At 33.1% G+C, this 20,951-nt stretch overlaps 1 protein-coding gene across 1 annotated transcript in view; it reads left to right on the forward strand.

The window, feature by feature from the left end:
- Positions 1–20,951, forward strand: part of LOC106669345 (disintegrin and metalloproteinase domain-containing protein 28) — a 219,276-nt gene that overhangs the window by 191,472 nt on the left and 6,853 nt on the right. The window contains exons 4-7 of the mRNA XM_014398761.2: positions 1,470–1,552; positions 9,885–9,960; positions 13,256–13,338; positions 13,404–13,525. Coding sequence (XP_014254247.1) covers positions 1,470–1,552; positions 9,885–9,960; positions 13,256–13,338; positions 13,404–13,525 — 364 coding nt within the window. The remainder of the gene's footprint in view (positions 1–1,469; positions 1,553–9,884; positions 9,961–13,255; positions 13,339–13,403; positions 13,526–20,951) is intronic.

Genomic DNA, 20,951 nt, shown 5'->3' on the forward strand with positions numbered 1-20,951 from the left:
TATTATTATCACTAAACTTAAGTTGTTGAAGAAATAGCAGAACAAATAATTAACTTTTTTGAATGCGTCCTTTGATATTATTCGTCAAAATCCTTTCTTGCTGAAATTATTTAACATATCTCTTCAAAATGTATCAATATTTGAAAGGTCTCTGCTGTTAGGAGGATAGAATGAATTTCAGAATGCTTTCAGGTGAGCTCGGAAGTCGAACAAGGTTGTTTTCTTTGTCCCATTCTTTGTTTCCTTTTTCACAGAAGCTCCATTGTTTATATTGGTTTTTTAGTGCCTCCTTTGTTAGTATTTGTCGAAATCCTTTATTGCTGAAATTATTTAACCAATCTCTACAAAATTTATCAAAATTTGAAAGGTTTCCTGTTAGAAGGATAGAATGTATTTCAGAATGTTTCCAGTTGAGCTCGGAAGTCAATCAAGGTTGTCTTCTGTGTCCTATTCTTTTTTCCTTTTTCATGGAAACTGTATTGCTTCCTTTGATATTATTTGTCGAAATCCTTTATTGCTGAAATTATTTAACCTATCTCTACAAAATGTATCAATATTTGAAAGGTTTCCTGTTAGAAAGATAGAGTGTATTTCAGAATGTTTCCAGTTGAGCTCGGAAGTCAAACAAGGTTGTCTTATGTGTCCTCTTCTTTTTTCCTTTTTCATAGAAGCTCTATTGTTTATACCTCTTTTTTGGAACAATGTAAGTTACCGTCAACATCAATAAATCAAAGATTATATTTTTTATTAGGGTACTACAGCAATTATTGTTTATTGAATTTTTAATTAATTGAGTCTGAATATTTTTCTTAAAAAGTGAGATCTAATTAGATTAGACCTTAAACCAAAGTGTATTTTGTGCCATCGGTTGCAAACAAAAATTAAACAAAAAATACTTTTATTTGAATTATCCTAAAGAACAATATCTACTGATTATATTTACCTGTACATTTGTCTTTGTTTATATCTACTTTGACCTCTTTAAACGCCTAAATATCCAATTATGATACAGTGAAAGAACGTTTGAGACAAAAGTTGATATGGGCTCGACCTAGTTGGGCTTTGGCCAAAATGAGCCACAATTTAACAGCACCTTGCAACGGGGTGGAAGCTCCTCGTTGCCCCCTTCTTCGCTGCTGCTTTCCTTTTATTACTGCACCACTTGAAAACTCATTATGTCTCTTTTAGGGGGGAAAATATCCTGCAGGATGGAAAAATTTTTCCTTCGGCAGTTTTTATTCCCGCCAGCCTTTACATTAAAAAAAACTTGATAAGGTGGTAAAAGCATAAATTTTATTTTTATCTTATCCTGCAGGTCGATTGATTTTTTATAGTTTAAATCTTTAATCCAACCGACACATCCTGAAAATCATATTTCATGATGGGGTTTCTTTCGTGAATCAGTTTTGTCTTATTTGTTTAGCTGATTTACCAAATATATTATTATATTTTTATTTCTATTTTTTCAGGAAAAATTGGAACATGTACACGACCTAACCATGTCCGTACTATTAGATGGCCAAGAGCAAATTCTAGACTTACAATTGAACAGGTAAGAACAATTTTTTAAGTGTTCACAACTAAATAAATAAAATTTTCATTTCCTCATATCTCGAGCAGAAACTGTACGCGACTGGAGTGTTTCCAAATGTTTCTCAGTCCCTCGACAAAGCATGTGGGATTATTGTACAAATTAAAATTATTTTTACCCCAGGCCTATTATCTGATTATACAATCATACCTTAAGGAGAGATTTTTTCGCAGCAAACCAGGGTACGGAGACCTCTGGGATAGAAGAAGTGCTTGCAGGTGTGCCTCAAGGGTCAATACACGCTCCGCTGTTGTGCACAATTTTTACTCCTGATATGACAACAAATGAGAAGGCATTTTACCGCCTCATACGCAGATGACACCGCCGTATTAGCAAGTCCATCCCCTTCTACACAAGCATCACTTATGTTACAAAACCACATATCAACAATTGCAAAATGGAGCAATGTTTGGAAAATAAAGTTTAACCCTTCAAAGTCACAACATATCACATAGCATATATACAACAAACTTGTTAACTAATTAGGACTTATTCCACACACACGATTAAATAAACAAACACTTAACAAATCTAAAATGTTTTATTACCTACTCAACCGACAATCAAAATTACCAGTAAAATCAAAATTATCTTTCGACATAGACATATCTACTCAAACCTGGGTGCCAAGTTTATGGATCGGCCAAATATTCAATAATTACAAAGATTTCAAGCCAAAATTTTAAGACTACTTGTTTCTGCCTCTTTTTGCTTAAACAATAACACACTTCACAGAGATCTTCACATACCAACAGTTTTATCATCCAACAAAATTGTACAGACTTTCATAGTAAATTACAAAATCACACCAACACAGAAATACGAATAGTCGATTACCCACAATTATCACATAAACGTCTGAAAAGAATGTAGATAAGATACCTCATAAATTATTAATACCATTTTATTAATCAATATGGGCTCCCAAAGGGGGTAGCTTTCTCTATAACGCCAGTAATACCACAAACATAAATTATCCAATCTGTTGATTGGGCAGAATACATGTACAGTTGTAGATGTAAATAAATGAAGTGAAAAAAAAACATTATGTCTCTTTTAGGGGGGAAAATATCCTGCAGGATGGAAAAATTTTTCCTTCGGGAGTTTTTATTCGCGCCAGCCTTTACATAAAAAAAAACTTGATAAGGCGGTAAAATGCCCTTGTATATATTACAACATATTTATGATTTATAATCGTACTTGAACAAGTCTCGAAGAATCGCTAGTACATTTTATGTATGCAATAAAAAATGTACATTGAATGATGAGTCTTTTGCCATTTGGAATGGTTAAGTTCCTATATCCCATTATCCTGGAGAGAAGAAAGATCTAAAATTTTCAGTTTAATACTAATCAAAAAATAAAAATTTACTTGTCGGGATATTTCCCAAAAAATGCCCAAATAAAAAAATAAAATAAAAGCTGGGAACAAAATTTAAACTCACCATGTTGTTAATCATAAAGGACGCTTCCAATAAGTCCAATCCCTAATTATCAAGTTAATTCCTAATCATAGTCCTTTTCAGGGTTGGAACATCACTTATTTCTTGGAAAATAATATATTTATTGTAAATAACCTTTTAATTGCAAATGGTATAACTTATTTTTGATTAAATTATAATTTATTATTTTTTTATCAGAATGCTTAACAGATTCAATACAGACAAGGTCCTTACAAGAAAAGTCAATGTACCTATTTCTAAAAAAAATCCAGCTCGTCACTCTATGCAACTGTACAAACAAAATAATTTTATTTTGACACTATTGTATAAAAACTACTCTCGACTCATTAAGTTCGTTGTAGTGATGACAATGAAATGCTCTAATTTCTTTTTATGTACATAATAAATCAGCTTAAATTTTATACTGTTTGCAATATTAAAAAATACATATGCTATAACTGACCAAAACACATCTGATAAAAATTCAAACTTAATCTATTTCAAAAAACGCTGAAAAAGCGTCACTATTTCATCATGTCACTTACAAATTGACGAAGTAACACAATAACATACTGATGATGGCGAATTCATTGAACATATAAACCTAGCGAGAATAAGACAACCAGAACAGTTAATCATCAAGCTAGGTACCTTTACCTCGCAAACCTCACTACAATCTCTCACAATTTAAACTTCAATTTTAAAAATATTTTTACTCTTATCTGTTTCAGATTATATTTATGAAGCCTATTCTGGCTCCAATGTAAATTATTTATTACAATAATATAAAATTTAATTATATTTGGTATCAGTTCAAACAATAATAAAGAACACAACTAAACGTATAAATTATTGTGACTTGGTCAATTTTCGATCATCTGAATATCTTGCATACATGTACATATATATATACACATATATATGCACATATATATTTTTTATTTGGACTTTTTCTTTTTAATGAACTAGCCGGAAATGGCATTAAAGAGGTGCGCTGCGTTTATATCTTAAATACCAGAGGATAAATGTGAAGTCTTTTTCTTGAGATATGTACAGAATAATGGGCTTCCCTTTCGTTATTTTCTTTTATATTTTCTCCGAATCCACTAGCAACCAGCCAATGTTTCGATTCCCTTCATCCTACCCCATTACTGCTTGAAAAGTTACCATACACCGTTCAAACCTTTTAAAATGTAAAAAGGTCGAAAGAAGGTTGAAAAGGCCTTGTGTTAACTCCAGAAAGTAAAACTCGCCCGTAATCAAACCGTAGGGTTAAAAGGAAAGTGTCGGTTTTGAATCCGCAGGGGGGGTCATTAAGGATTCAGGTCAGAGGCGGTATTAAAACTACTCAGCGCTCTGCGGGTTCTGCGGGACGGACATTTGAATTCTGCAGAAACACCGTCGGCCCTGAGCCTAGAAAAGAAAACCACTTCTGGGAAACGCCCCCGGGGCCTCTTGGGCGTGTGTAGGATAAGGCCGAGCTGGTGGAATTACAGCTGGAAAACCGCGACGCCCACCCTCGGAACCGTCCAGGATTACTGGGGGTGAGGAGCGCCCTGAATACCCAAGTGACGCTCTGAACGTTCCCAGATCTAACTAGGCGGAATTTGCATTAATGCAACTCAGAGGAAATAAAAATTATAAAAGACGCTGGGAATTATTTCCCTTAGAATTTCAAAATATGTTTCATGTTAGAATTTTTAATTACGCCCTTGATCTGAACACCGTTTCCATAGAATAAACAATTTCAATGGTACTGCACCAAGGTAAATGAAAAAGTGATTCCTTTTTTTCTTAAATTACCATAAGAATCTGGATGCACTGCAAGAGTTCATATGCACCGTATAACGTATGAAATATGTCTAGAAAATTTTCATCAAGACAGGCCAGATTGTTTTTTCTTTGTTATATCTCTGACTTTTAAAACTTGTGATTACGTTTACAATTATTCATTGAACTGAAGTTTTCATGATTTTTTTAATTTCTTTCATTTCATGATTCCAGTTTAAGTATAAATTTTTTTGTGTTAACATGGCTCCGATCCGGCAAAAATTGTCTTTAAAAGAAAGAAAAGTACACTAGTAAGAACATGATCTGATAACTTAAAACTAAACAAAACGCGAGGAAGGAAAATTTTTAAACACTCAAAGTCATCGAAATTATACATCAAAATCTACACCTACAGAATGGTATGTGTTGTGATCAAAATTTCTTATTTCAGGACACCTTTTCAAAAAGGACAAAAGTAGTAACACAAGTGAGAACATATCTTTTGCTTGCAAAAGAACAAAATCGGTCATAACTCAGAAATGGTCGATCCTATCAAAATTTTCCATTCAGTAAAAGTGACATAAAATAAGTTCTAGAATCGAATTGTACAATAAAAATATGGGATTCCCATTTAAAATAACGAAGTTAGTGTCATTTCCCAGCTAGATGATAAAGTCATGTGAACTTTCATCTTTTTTTGTTCATGAAACCTGTTAACACCACGCGATTCTTACGCAAAATTAACTTGGGGGTGTGTATAAGAACAGTTTTTGCTAAAGTTAATCGTTGCTGAATTAAATGGATGGACTATAGTCAAGAATTATTATTTGGAGATCGTGAGATGCGGTCTGGTGTGGTGTAGATTTAGAAAAACATTTTCTTCATCGTGCAAACGTTTCGATCTTTATTGAGATTATCTTCAAGGCTCAAAGTGTTTGGTTTCCGTGTAGATGTGTCATTCTTGTGAGTCGTGTTGAGAGTCCTGCCACGATAGGGATCCTGAGTTCGAATCCTGGCATTGTTGTTGTTAGTTGCGAAGTCGTGTCCGACCCATCGCGACCCCATGTACAATGCTCCTCCAGGCCTTCCTGTCCTCCACCGTCTTCCGGAGTCCGTTTAAGCTCACACCGACTGCTTCAGTGACTCCGTCCATCCACCTCATTCTCTGTCGCCCCCTTCTTCTTTTGCCCTCAATCTTACCCAGCATTAGGCTCTTCTCCAGTGAGTCATTACTTCTCATTTGGTGGCCAAAGTATTTAAGTTTCATTTTCAGGATTTGGCCTTCTAGAGAGCAGTCAGGGTTGATCTCCTCCAGGATTGACCGGTTTGATCGCCTTGCAGTCCAAGGGACTCGCAGAAGTCTTCTCCAGCACCAGAGTTCAAAGGCTTCAATTCTTTGGCGTTCAGCCTTTCTAATAGTCCAGCTTTCACAGCCATACATTGCAACTGGGAAAACCATCGCCTTGACTATACGCAGGTGATGTCTCTGCTTTTGAGTATGCTGTCTAGATTTGTCATAGCTTTCCTCCCCAGGAGCAAGCGTCTTTTAATTTCTTGGCTGCAGTCCCCATCTGCGGTGATCTTGGAGCCCAAGAAAATAAAGTCTGTCACTACTTCCATTTCTTCCCCATCTATTTGCCAGGAATTGAGAGGGCCAGATGCCATGATCTTAGTTTTCTTAATGTTCAGCTTAACACGCCAACTTTTGCACTCTTCTCCTTCACCCGCATCAAGAGGCTCTTTAGTTCCTCTTCACTTTCCGCCACTAGAGTGGTATCATCTGCATATCTAAGGTTGTTGATATTTCTCCCTGCAATCTTAATTCCAGTTTCTGACTCGAATCCTGGCATAGTACATGGATTTTGAAAGTGAATAATAAGGAAAAAGTATTGTAAAATCGATCTTCGAATAATCATCGACTAACGGTCACTAAACATCACACATATAGTCAAGAATTTGATACACCCTGTATATCCTTCCTTATAAATACCTTATTTTTTGCTTGTTGCATCCAGTTGTAAAATAAAGATTTAAAAAATTTAGAACAGATTGTCAAAATACATAGGGATACACAAATATTCATGAAGAGACGTACATTACTGTTTAACCATGATTCTGGCGTTCAACCCTAAAAGCTTGGCTGAGCGATGTTCCATTTTAATTCGAATTTAGGGTTTAACTCATTGTTTAGCCAAAAAATTTCTTACTCTGAACGTAATTACTCTCATAATTAAAGTAACAGGGCAGCTGCTTAATTTTGCAGTTCAGAGAAAACAGGAAACATTCCTCTATTTACTGCGTAATTTAAGAGTTTATGATGATGGATTACGGTTTTACAGTTAATTTAGGAGAAAGTGTTTTTTTTTGTTTATCGCATAACAAACCTACAATCATTGCAGATTTTTCTGATATAAAATTGGCAATAGCTGAGTAGTTAATTTTTCACAATCACTAAGTTATCATACTCTTGTTTTCATTGAATTAGTTGAGCGTTATTAAAATATTTTCACCGTTAGATCTAAATATTTCAGTATTCGTTTGTATTTAACTTAAATTTGCATATATACGGCAAATACGTCGGGCGATATGACACGTCCCATCTTAATTGAGACCATTTTTGCGGCGTCGCCAAGGAAAATGTGGAACCCCCCTGAGCGTTACCGTTGGAAACGGGCAACATCTCTATTCAATAATGCAGGACGTTTTTCTTTATGGTTGCATTTAGTCGGTCGATTTGGGAAAGTGTATTTTATAGAATTGGCCGTTTCGTTTTCAGGAAGCCATTCATGGACAATGATCCATGATACCGAACGTTTCATGAACGAACATCACCCCAGTCGTTTAATACAAGTTAATTTGATACATGCGATCCCTTTCAAAAGATTCTTTAGCACATGAATGTATATCGCTGTATAGAAATCAAATCTCAAACACAAATTTCTTAAATTTCCTATTAAAAATTCCCCTATGATATCATGATGTTACGAACGATATACCTTGTATCGTTTTCGATTAAACCTTGAAAGGGTCGAAGAGGGTATTTTTGTCTCCTGAAGGAAAATCTTATCCTATAAACTTGGCAACCCACCTGTGACACACCCGCTTACAGGCATCTTCACCATATTCTTTGCTTGAGTAGCACGTTTCCCCTTCCGAAAATAAACCAAGCAGAAGAGTAAAAAAAGGCTCTTATTTGTTCTTGCAAAATAGTAAGATTTAATGGAAATAAACCTAATTAATTAGTAATACACATAGAAATCCTTGATTAGTCCTTAACGTTTGTTAAGAAAACATCCTGAGTTTGTTCAATTAATAAAATTATATGCCTTTGTTAATCTCGTTATATTTCATTTTACATAAATAATTTACTTTTACTTAATTTTAATTACTGAAGACAGCAACCCGACGCATCCTTTCCTACGGTAATACGTCCATTCCAGTTCGCAATGACGATTGATCATGACGACGAAGTAAAAGCTTAACTCATCGTCCAACGTATTTCCAAAATTTTCCGCCCTCATCCTGACATAATAGGTATACAGAAGCCGTAGAAAAAGAATTAGCCCAATCACATCCTCTTTCCCTTCCCCCAAAAGCTTTTCATCTTTTAGAAACCAGTTCATCATCGAAAACCTTCCCAAAAAGAAAACTCTTGGATATGACCTTATAACCTCTGAAATCCTTCGATCCGTAAAAAGCAATTTTCTTCCTAACATACCTTTATAATGCTGTCCACTACTCAGTTACCTTTACAATGGAAGTTTCCTATTGTAAAAAGATCCGAAAACCTCATAAACCATTTACCTCAATCCAATTGCCCGATAAGCCTCTTAACTACAGTAGGAAGAACCTAGAGAAGCTCCTTCTGAAAAGAATCCTTCCCATCCTAGAAGAACAAAACATTATCCTAACTCACTAGTTTGGCTTCCGTAAACACCACTTCACAAATGTGTTGTAGACGCTTTCTCTTCCTCTATTGAGATGAAACAGTACTAATCGTGAGCTTTCCTTGACGTGGGTCAGGCCTTAGATAGGGTCTGGCATTCGAATTTGCTGTCGAAGCTTAAGTGCTTCTCTTCTACTTCCTCATATATCGATCATATCTGACTGACCGCTTCTTTCAGGTCAGCCAGGGTACATCCGTCTATGACTACTACTTAAGGTGGAAGTCCCACAGGGTAGTTTCCTTGGTCCCATCCTGTACTCAGCTGACCTCCCTACCCAACCCGACACATCCATTCATTTGCGTATGATACTGCTATCCTATCCTCAAATAAAGATCCCGTCCGTACAGGCTCACCTACTCGACAAAAACCTTGACCGATATGATGAAAATAAATGTAAACAAAAGCCAACACGTAACTTTGACCCTCAGACGGGGAATAATGCCACCAGTATAACTACATCACATATCCTTTCCTATAGTTAACTACGCCCGCTACCTCGGGCTGTATATCGACAAAAACTGACACGGAACCCACATACAAGTGTAAAAAAGTAAAAAGTGACTAGATAAAAAACACTATCACTTCTTCTAGACAAACGATCAATACTGACAACAAACGTTCCAACCATCATCGCACCCACACTTACCAATCCTCAATGACCATAAAATTCCTTTTGTGAAAAATGTCATAAAATCCCGATATATAAAATTCTACAATGCACTTTCATTACACTCCAATCCCTTAGTTTTTAACATAACATCTGAACTATCCCTCAAAGAGATTGAAGCGGCAGTGGGCTCGAAACCTGTCGGGCAGCGAGACCTAACACGTAGACTCTCCAGAAGTGACACCATTGGGTCGCATCCTAGTGCCAAATTTTCTTGAATTTTTTAGTGCTAGATTTTGTATTTATTTGTCTTTCCACGGTTTGTTATATTATTAACAAATAAAAACACAAAAGGACTATATAATTACATTCTCCATCATCAAATGCTTCAAAGATTTTTAGAGATTTTATTTTGTTTTGTTTTTCGTTTTAATTTGTACATATCAACAATTTTACTTGAATTACAAAGAATTACTGTTTTAAAAAAATAAACAAATTATTTATTAATTTAATCTTTCTTTTTTCAGAAATCTCATACCAAAGGATCATTTCATTTCAACACAAAAGAACGGTTCGAAAATTGTTCACCGTCCGCTTCCGCACGTAAGTAAACAAAAACAAACTTTCCCAAGTTGTAAACAGGATGACAAAATTTTTCAATACGTGCAGGAATTTCTAGAAGATGTTGTTTCTTCAGAGAAGAATACTTTTTTTATCCAAAAACTCCATTCATTTTTCTACTTTTAACTCTCCCATTTGATAAAAATCGCTTTAAAAATGCCCGGCCTACCATTTTAAAATCGCTTTCATAAACTTCCCCCCTCTCGGATCGATCCCTGTTTAATTATTCCGAGTCACTCTCGATTAATCGGGACAATTAAACTATTCTCTTTAAACGACGTTTTGTGACGGCTGTTAATCGAAAAAGAACGGAAAAGTAATTATTTCTTTTCGTATTCATCCATCCCGCCGGAAGTCAGCGGGGGATCGGCGGATTATCAGTTTCCATCTGAACAATTCTATCTGCGCGAACACAAATCACGCTCTTACAACGAATGACACCGACTTCCGAAAATTACGACTTGGAAAAGTACGCGAAGGTATTTTCTCGATAAAGTCACCGAGGGGGGAGGGTGAGATTAACGAGGCAATTAGCACTTTTTATCACTAACTGCTTTGATTGACGTGTGCTTTGTAGACGACACTGAAATCATATTTCTCTCAATTTAGGTTTAATAACACTATATACTAATTACCTGCCAGACCAAACATTTATATTAAAGGAAATATTTCCAAGTTGGACAACTCCTATAAATTTTAGGTCAAGGATTTCTTTCTTTCCATTTTGACAAAACTGCTTTTATAACACAGTTCAATACTTAAAGGTTTCATACGTACAATTGTAGAAATTTTGAATTAAATAATTGTTCAAACCTTTTAGAAGGTTTCATTCGTACAATATTCAATATAGGTAAATAGAATTGTTCTATAATTGTAACAGGTTTCATTCATACAACTTTTTAATAATTGTAGCAGGTTTCATTCATACAATTGTTCAATAATTCTAAGAGGTTTCATTCATACAATTGTTCAATAATTCTAAGAGGTTTCATTCATACAATTATTCAATAATTGTAAGAGGTTTCATTCATACAATTGCTCAAAAATTGTAAGAGGTTTCATTCATACAATTGTTCAAAAATTGTAAGAGGTTTCATTCATACAATTGTTCAATAATTGTAAGAGGTTTCATTCATGCATTTGTTCAATAATTGTAAGCGGTTTCATTCATGCAATTGTTCAATAATTGTAAGAGGTTTCATTCATACAATTGTTCAATAATTGTAAGAGGTTTCATTCATGCATTTGTTCAATAATTGTAAGCGGTTTCATTCATGCAATTGTTCAATAATTGTAAGAGGTTTCGTTCATGAAATTGTTCAATAATTGTAACAGGTTTCATTCATACAACTTTTCAATAATTGTATCAGGTTTCATTCATACAATTGTTAAAAACACTTGTAGGTTTCATTCGTACAGTATTTAATATTAATAAAAAGACTCATTCGTAGAATTGTTCAAACTTATAGAAGGTTTCATTCGTACAAATATTCAATATTGGTAAAAGGTCCCATTCATAGAATTGTTCAATAATTGTAACAGGTTTCATTCATACAACTTTTCAATAATTGTAGCCGGTTTCATTCATACAATTGTTTAACACTTGTAGAATGTCTCATTCGTAGAATTGTTCAGTTCTTGTAGCAGGTTACATTCATACAATTATTCAATACTTACATGTTTCATACATACAATTGTAGAAGGTTTGAATTAAATAATTGTTCAATAATTGTGGCTGGACAACTTCTTCTACAAGAGACTCAAATTACAAATTCGACATATATGAACATATTTACTTAATACAATATTTGTAGGTGTAAATATCAAATAAATGTAATTAAAAAATATTTATAAAAAACAATTGTAACAAGTTTCATTGCTATTATTGTTCAATAATTGAGACTGGTTTCATTCATACAATTATTCGACACTTGTAGAATGTTTTATTCCTATAAATATTCAACATTTGTAGAAGGTCTCATTCGAAGAATTGAAGAAATATTTGGTTTGATTGATAAAATTTTACAATCATTGTCGCTGGTTTCATTCATGCAATTGTTCAATAATTGTAAGAGGTTTCATTCATACAATTGTTCAATAATTACATCAGGTTTCATTCATACATTTTTTTATAATTTTTATATTTTCATTGTAATATTTTTAAAATATTAAAAAATGTTTACATTTTCGAATAAATAATAATATAATAAGACAAAACAAGAAGAAAAAAACAAGAGTTTCATGAACGTAGACAAGAAGAATAAGATTTTTGTAAACGTTGTTTTTATTGTGTTTTGCTTCATACACCAAAAGTAGATTATAGCTATGATGTTTACCTTTTTTTAACACTGATAAAAATGATCGTTAGCAAAATTCTCGCCAAATATGATATATTCAAATTGTCAACAAGAAAATTTGTTAAACACTTAAACGAATCTACCGTTTTACATCTTTCAAAACATTGTTGTTGAACTGGAAGAGTGTAAAAGTAAGTAATTTTCACGTTTCCCAGCGTATGCCTGGAGAGTTGCACTTGCAAGCAAATCTTTTTTATGCACGAAGTTTGTTCCGTATATTTTACCGTTCAGATCCGTGTGTTAAAACCCCGCTTGTAAATATTGTTGGCCGAAATACTTTTAAATGTTTTTAACCTTGCGAATTGTACGGTGCAATTTAGTGAGACGTAGAAATATAAGGAAGCATTCCAGCTTTGAATTATATGAAAACCTACTCTTTCTAAACAACTCAAAAAAGCCTTTTAGAAAAACTCAAACAGGCAAAACATACTTTACCTTGGGGATTGTTAAGATTTTTATAAAAGGAATTAATAATGACGCAGTTAACCCAATATTCTATAGAGTCGTACATGAAAGTTAGGAGAGTATTATTATTAAAATGTTCACTACGGGGTCATTATGTTGTTAAATTATTTACACAAATGATGCTGGGCTTTAAATAAATACGATCAAACTTCGTTACATTCTTTAGAAGTGTTCAATCTCCTTACACAAGTTTCAAGATTAGAATCCTCAATAATTAATGAGTGTGATAAGTTAGTCTATTGAACTCGAGATAACAGCTGGAAAATGTTGATTTGTGTTTTTAGAGATTCTACAATTCTTTTTTCTTCAAAATGTTTTATGTTATGTTTGTTTTATTTTTAATGTTGATTTTTATCTGTATTTTTATGTATGCCTAATACTATAATATACCATATACCAAATACCGTAATTCAATGTATACCATCCCTAATACAATTTGTTTTCTTTTCATCAAGGAGGTTGAACTTTGCCACTATCATGGAAAAGTTCGAGGTATGCCCTCCTCCTGGGCGGCCGTTTCTACTTGCAACGGGATAAGGTACGACTTACTAATTAGTAACTATTTTTCCAATGAATTATTAACAATGCGAATTTATTTGGCAGGGGGATGATTCACGATGGCAAGAATGTGAGGTATATTGAAAAATCGCCCAGCAACGATGGAGATATAATAGGGGAACATTTAATATACGATCACGCGGATTTAACCACAAACCATACCTGTGGTAAGTAAAATTAGAACGTACAATTGTCAAAGTTTATTAATGTACAGGTACAAAAAAAAGAGTCTTAACAAAATACGGTTGGAAAGATGCTTCTACAGTAGGTACTCACTTATAGTCCTGACCTAGCTTCTTCAGACTACCTCCTACTAATTTCCTTAATGGAAAATCTTCAGTTTCAAAATCGATTTATTTTAATTTGTGTTCGATGTTTATCTATCGATGGTCGATAGGATCTAAATGGATTGTTTTATGTTGATCGTCATAGTTTTTCCATCTATCCATCGATGGTTGATGTTATCGAAATCGATTTTTTTTTATTGATGCTTGATGTTTATCCATCGATGGTCAATAGTATCGAAATGAATTGTATTTACGTTAATGCACGATGTTAATCTATCGATGTTCGTTAGTATTTAAATCGATTTGTATGTTAGTCCTCGATGTTTTTCCATCGAAAGATGATAGTGGAAAAATCGATTTATTTTTAATTGGCCGTCGATGTTTATATATCGATAGTCGATGGTATCAAAATTGATTGTTTAAAGTTTGTACTCGATGTTTATATATAGATGGTCCATAGAGTGACAATAGATTTTTATTGATTATTGACGTTTATCGATCGATGGTTATGTCAAAATCGATTTTGTTATTGATGCTCTAAGTTTATCCATCGATGGTTGATGATATCGGAATCGATTTTTTTTATTGATGCTAGATGTTTATCCATCGACGGTCGATAATATCGAAATAAATTATATTTACTTTAATGCTCGATGTTAATCTATCGATGTTCGTTAGTATTTAAATCGATTTGTATGTTGGTCCTCGATGTTTTTCCATCAAAAGATGATAGTGGAAATATAGATTTATTTTTAATTGGCCGGTCGATGTTTAAAGTATCAAAATCGATTTGTTTATTGATACTCCATGAGTATGTATATGTATATGTATGTATATATATATACATATATATATATATACACGTACACTTATTTATACATATATATATAAAAGCTCTATAGCCGATCAGTGCCCGCTGCCCTGCTCCANATTTTTTTATAAATAAGAAATTTATCCATTTCCGCTCTTGTTAGGAAGACAATAAAAACAAAACATCAAAAACACACATGAAAACATGAATATTTTGACACTATTTTACAGCAGCAAAACAGGAAATTAAGAGGAAAACTGCGAAATTTCATAGCAATGTAAATAATCAAATATAAACCTAAAAAATCGATTTGCTGATATTTTCGAAAAATAGCTTCATCATAGACATCAAAAATGAAGAGGAAAGCATATTATAGCGTCGGGCTGCTTTACATCAATGTTTGGATATATTGAACATAAACAGTAAAATAACGAAATTTCAAAGCAAAATATTGATGTTTCAAATCATGGAAGACCGACAGCAAAACCTCGACGTTTTCCTGCATCGAAAATCAACCATAAAATTCGAAAATAAACACCAAAATATCGACGTTCCATCAATCCATCTCAACACCGAAACACTGAAAATCAACTGCAAACCATAAACGTTTCAATCCATCGAACATAACCAGAAAAAAAACAATGTTTTGGAGCATCGAACATCAACAAATGTGGAATATCAACAGCAAAATATCGAAAATAATTAGCAAAACATCAATACATTGGTCCATGGCACATCAATAACAAAATATAAAAATAATATCGAAAATTAACACAAAACGTCGACGTTTCAACCCAGAGCAAAACATGTATATTTTTATGTATCGAACATTAACAACAAAATATAAAACATAATCAGCAAAACATCGAAAATTAACAGTAAAATACAGATGTATTGGTTCATCGAACATCAATAACAAAATATCAGAAATTAACAGCAACAAATCGGTTTTCACTTACCAAACTTCAAGAGTAAAACATCGATGATTTGATCCATCGAACATCAACAACAAAATATTAAAAATAATATCGAAAATTAATAGCAAAACAACGATGTTTTCATTTATCGAACATGGAAAGCAAACCATCGAACATCAAACTGCAAAACAAGGATGTTTTAATTCGTGGAACATCAACAACAAAATTTCAAAAATCAACAGCCAAATCTCAAACACGAACAGCCAAACATTGACGTCTTGCTCCATCAAATACCAATAACAAAATATCCAAAATCAACAGGAAAATTTTTTTAAACCAACACCAAAACATCGATGTTTCAATCCATTAAAGAGGGAAAAATCAATAGGAAAACATCAATGTTTTGATCCATCGAATATCAACAAGAAAATATTCAATATCATCAGCCAAATATCAAAGATGATTAGCAAAATTTTGATGTATTGGTCCAACAAATACCAACAACAGAATATCGAAAATCAACAGGAAAATGTCTAAAACCAACACCAAAATATCGATGTTTCAATCCATCAAAGAGGCCAAGATCAACAACAAACCATCGGTGTATTGGCCGATCGAACATCATCGTCAAAACATCGATGTTTTTTTTTTCAATAAATCGAACATTAACAGCAAAACATCGACGTTTTGATACTATCTAACGTCAATATATTTGAATAACATCAACAAAATAAACCGTTTCCATACTATCAACTATCGATGGTTTAACATCGAACAATGACTTAAAAACCATCTACATTTCCACACAATTAAAAGATTTTTAATGGAAGATGAACAGCAAAATCTCAATTTTTCTGCACCAACCGTTCATTACAAAAGGCACTACCTTTAGTGTATGGATTACTTAGGATATTAAAAGAGTTTACTTACTTTGCAGGGTGAAAATGAAAATTGCTTATTCGACATTTGAAAATTGAAGTAAAACCAAGTGTCTTCCAAATCCATGGAGACGAAGGGCGACTCTATCGCTTATTCTAGTTCGAAAGACAGGGAAAATTGAGTTTCAAGAAAGTTTTGAGAAATTCTAGACATGAAAGGGTCCAAGGGTTAACGCCGAGAGAACGAATTTGATTATCCTTTCCTTCCCTGACTTGTCTCCAAAGACTTTCGGTTTGCACTAAATAAAAAAACTGAAGATTTTGTCAATTTCCTTCCGTGAAAATTGTAAGGCGGAGTTATTACGAGTCGCTTGAGTTGAACTAGCAAAAAACCCGTATAAACTTACAAAAAAAGATGATTTCACGTGTATTGAATTTTTTATATTGAAAATTATTTATAAAAAATGAAAATCTAAACGAAATGCACTGATAAAAAATAATAAAGACAGGTTGGGGAATGTCATGAATAAACAAAGACAGGCTCTCGGGGTAAATCTTGACTTAACTTTTCTCTTACCGAATCAATTGATGTCGCGTTCAATCCCGTTTGTCTAGGGAATTAAATTTTCCTTTAAGACAACGATGATTTCCCTTGAAGCAGAAGTTAATCCTTTCAACTGGCTTGGACAGAAACATAAATCGATCGCATATTTCGTCATTAAACATACAAAAAACAAATCGTTTTATGCCTTAAATGCGCGATATTTGTTCACATTTCCCGTTACGACAGACTTGGTTTATTGAAGGTTAACAAGTGCAATAAACAGAAGGAATTTAAAATGCTCGAAGAATAAATTTTTTCTTGACCTTATAAACTTTAAGAAAAGAGAAAAGAAAGTAGTAACCATTAGAAATAAAACAAACGTCGATTCTATTGATAATGAATATTGTATATATATCAAATAGTTACTTGGGATTGTATATACAAACAGAAACAGATATACAAATATCGAGATATAATAAATTATATACATATATATGTATATTTATTAAAACGTAGAGGGATGTTTATTGTATAGCTGGACATCGCAAATATATATGTCATGTTCAGATTTAAATGAACCGCCATGCCCCTCCAGACAATCAAACAGTGAAATGAGTAGGGGCCAAGAAAGGGCTATTTTTTCAAGTCCTAGAACAGATCCCTTTCTGGCTTGTGTGGGAAAACAGCTATTTTTCGTAAAAAGAAAAATTTGGTGTGCACACTATTCAAGTGAGTTAATTTTTATTACTTTGACGTCAAAATAAAAAAATAATAATTGTAATTTAGTTTTAAAAGGGTATATATTTTTATAAAGAAAAAGAAAATAAATAATATTTCATTTTAAAAGTTGTGTTAATATTTTAATTGTATTTTCTAATTTGGTGGTCAAAATTTTATTAATAATGATAATAATAATAATTTCTTTACCTTTCTTTATGGAACTATAAAACGAGAATCAAATTCCATTTTAAAATTAAGGTTTGTAGATTTGAGATAGGTTTGTTATAGGATAAAAGGATTCTTTAAATTAAAAATAATAATTAATAAAATATATTGTCATTTTATGTGAAAATAAATTGTAATTAAAGATTCAAATTTAACAAACATTTGGTGTCGTATTTACTCTGGTTTAAATGAAAGATAAAAGGTGTCTGATCGATAAATGAAATAATTGTAGTCAGGTCCGATCGTAAAAAACCTCTGGGACCTTGTTTTCGGTTTTCCGAATTCAGGGTTGGGCCCAACAAAAAAGAAGAAGAGACACGCTATATCGTTTGTGTGTGTGTGTGTGTGTGTGTGTGTGTGTGTGTGTGTGTGTGTGTGTGCGCGCGCGCGTGCGTGCGTGCGTGTGTGTGTGTGTGTTAATTAATTATCAATATATATATATGGAAAATTTGTTTTTTAATAAATAAGAAATTAATTCTCTCAAGGTGTTCTCTGTAATAATTAGAAAATTTTAAAAGTTAATTAAACCTTAAATTGTTTGAATCTTAATTTTGATGGGAATTTGCCATTTTACTGTCGCCCTATTACAAGAATTTATTTAATTGTTTTACGTCGAACCAAATGTGATGTTTAATTATATTTCCATTTTATAAAATATGTATGATATTATCATAAAAGGGTACTCAGGGGTACTTTTATTTCTGTTACATTTTAATTTATTATTATTTAACAATTACAAAAGTCACGTTCCTAAACTCTTTTTCTTTTGTATTACAGCATACATTTTTTTTTCCTTTTTGAAAATATGTTTACTATTCTGGGTTTTTTGTGTGTAAACGGTATTAGATTTCGACTGCTTCATATTTACAGTCGTGCACGGATGTTTGACCTTAAAAAGATAATACCGATAAAATTCCCTACTTCTTATGAACATTAGATATTATTGTACAGTTAACATAAATTTTCTCGGCGTTCCCTTTGTTGATTAATCATTGAGGGGAAAAAATGTTATCGGCCCCAGTGTAGCTTTGGGATTTACGACCCCGCAATTTAATCTCCTTTCTTGTATTAACGGTTTTTATTGATTCATTGATGGATTTAGTGCAAACCTATCAGCATATCGATCTTTTCTTCTGCCCCCCCCCCCGGCCGTGAATATCGTGAAATTAGCGGAAAGGAAGTCACGCAATTCTCCTGGGTCCAGACGGTCCTTGCCTAACGTAGCGCCTTAAACAGGCATCAATCTTCGAAAAGGCCGTTTGTCCCAATAATCTCGACCGATGCCGACTTCTATCTTTACGGGCCGAAAAACTCAATTTCCTTCCAGCCGTTCCAGGACGAGATCAGGACTTCCGATTCCCTCCATGTCAATTTCATCTTCAACAAACAGAAATTGTTTGGAACTTCGAAATCGATATTTTTACCCTGAGACAACTTTTCTTAACTTTTTCAATTTGTGTCTTTCATAAATAAAATGAGTGCGTTTCAAAGACAAAACACTCTGTTGTTGTGTTTTTCCTCCTTTTAACTATTCATAATTTAAACTATGCATCATAAAAGAAGCATATTGTTGAAACAAGCGTAAATATAGTCTTTCTTTTTGATAATTAATATTATTGACATATTTAAGCATTTAAAGCGCATTTTCAACTCCCTTGCCTATGCCTCCCTATGCTGGACTTGACAAAGTTAACTGAGCAAAGTTGTTTCCATTTGAAATAACCAATCAAATAAATATATCACATTTGCGTATATACTTTCCACATAGTTTGAAATGTGTAGTATTTAGTGCCGTTAATTAATTATTATTTGGAGGTCTTGAGATGGTGTCTGGTGTGACGTAGAAGAAAATTTTATTCATGCCAACGTTTCGATCTTTAAAACAATAAAGAAAATGTTTTCCTAAACTTACATCACACCAGACCACATCTCATGATCTCTAAATAATCATTGTTTAACATTAAATTCACTAATTTTGTGGTCCGCTTGACTAATTAATATATTATAATTAAATAAGGTTTTTAGTTGAGATAAAAAGTCAATGGCACGGATGGAGAGCAGGTGTCCGAGTGGATCGAGATCACGATAGCTCAAGTAATAGAGCAGCGGCGTATCAAACCGAAGATCTTGGGTTCGAATCCCGCTCGTGCCATTGTCTTTTTTATCTCAACTAAAAACCTTAATTAATTATAATTGTTTGAAATGTTATGGCATGTAGAAAGGGCTAAAATTGAATTATTTAATATTGCTCACAATTTAGAAAAAGGATCGATAGTGAAAACACTTACGATTGTTCAACAATTCAGGAATTATTTACAGAGCACAATAAAGACTTGTAAATGTATTAATAATATAGACTTGGAAAAAATTCAGTAAGATAGGAAAAAAGTAATAATAATAATAAATAGATAAATTTTAATAATAATGGCCATCTTGGTGACCAGAGTGAAGTAAAAAAAAAGAAATTGTAAACCGTCGAATTTAAAAATCATATTGTACTGTAAAAGCCTGTAATCTTAAAGGAAGTAGGCTGTAAAATAATTTAATTAATAAGTACTTATTGATTGGTAATGTAAATTTATGTCCTGGAGGCTCACAGATTGGATTTTTTTTTTTTTTTTTTTTTTTTTTGGCAAGTTTCATGTTTTCCAATGTATTGCGAGCTTCTCTTGGAAAAATTGGCCGTTGCTCAGAAGAGTTAGTAGTCTGAAGGTGAAAGGTCAAGACTTAAGAAAGAAGCCTCATTCCATCCATTTGGAACGTTTGTGCATTGTGTGATGGAAATTATATGATGTGATGGTGTGTTTTTGAAAAAAAAAAAAAATTGCCTTATGATGATTGTCTGCAGAAGGGAGGTCCGGACCTAACGATGTGAATAAAAGAAGCTTGATTTCATCAATTGTGTGACTTGACAGTGTGTTTTTGAAAATAAATTTTCTTCTGAAATGATTGTCTGAAGTCCGATTTTTTTTTTTCTTTTTGAATTTGGGAAATTGTATAAATATGCCTTGAGGTAGTCTGAACACACACACACACACACACACACACACACACACACACACACACACACACACACACACAACTAAGTCAATAACTAAATTTATACAGAAATTGTGAAAATAGTAATTTTTTACTATTTTACTGCTCATGAAATTCCATGTTTAAAATTCACTACGAAGCAAGACCGTGATGAATTTTCAACAAAAGCCAG

Source organism: Cimex lectularius, unplaced genomic scaffold (assembly GCF_000648675.2).
Source record: "Cimex lectularius strain Harlan isolate CLEC.00 unplaced genomic scaffold, Clec_2.1 scaffold147, whole genome shotgun sequence".
Lineage (NCBI taxonomy): Eukaryota > Metazoa > Arthropoda > Insecta > Hemiptera > Cimicidae > Cimex > Cimex lectularius.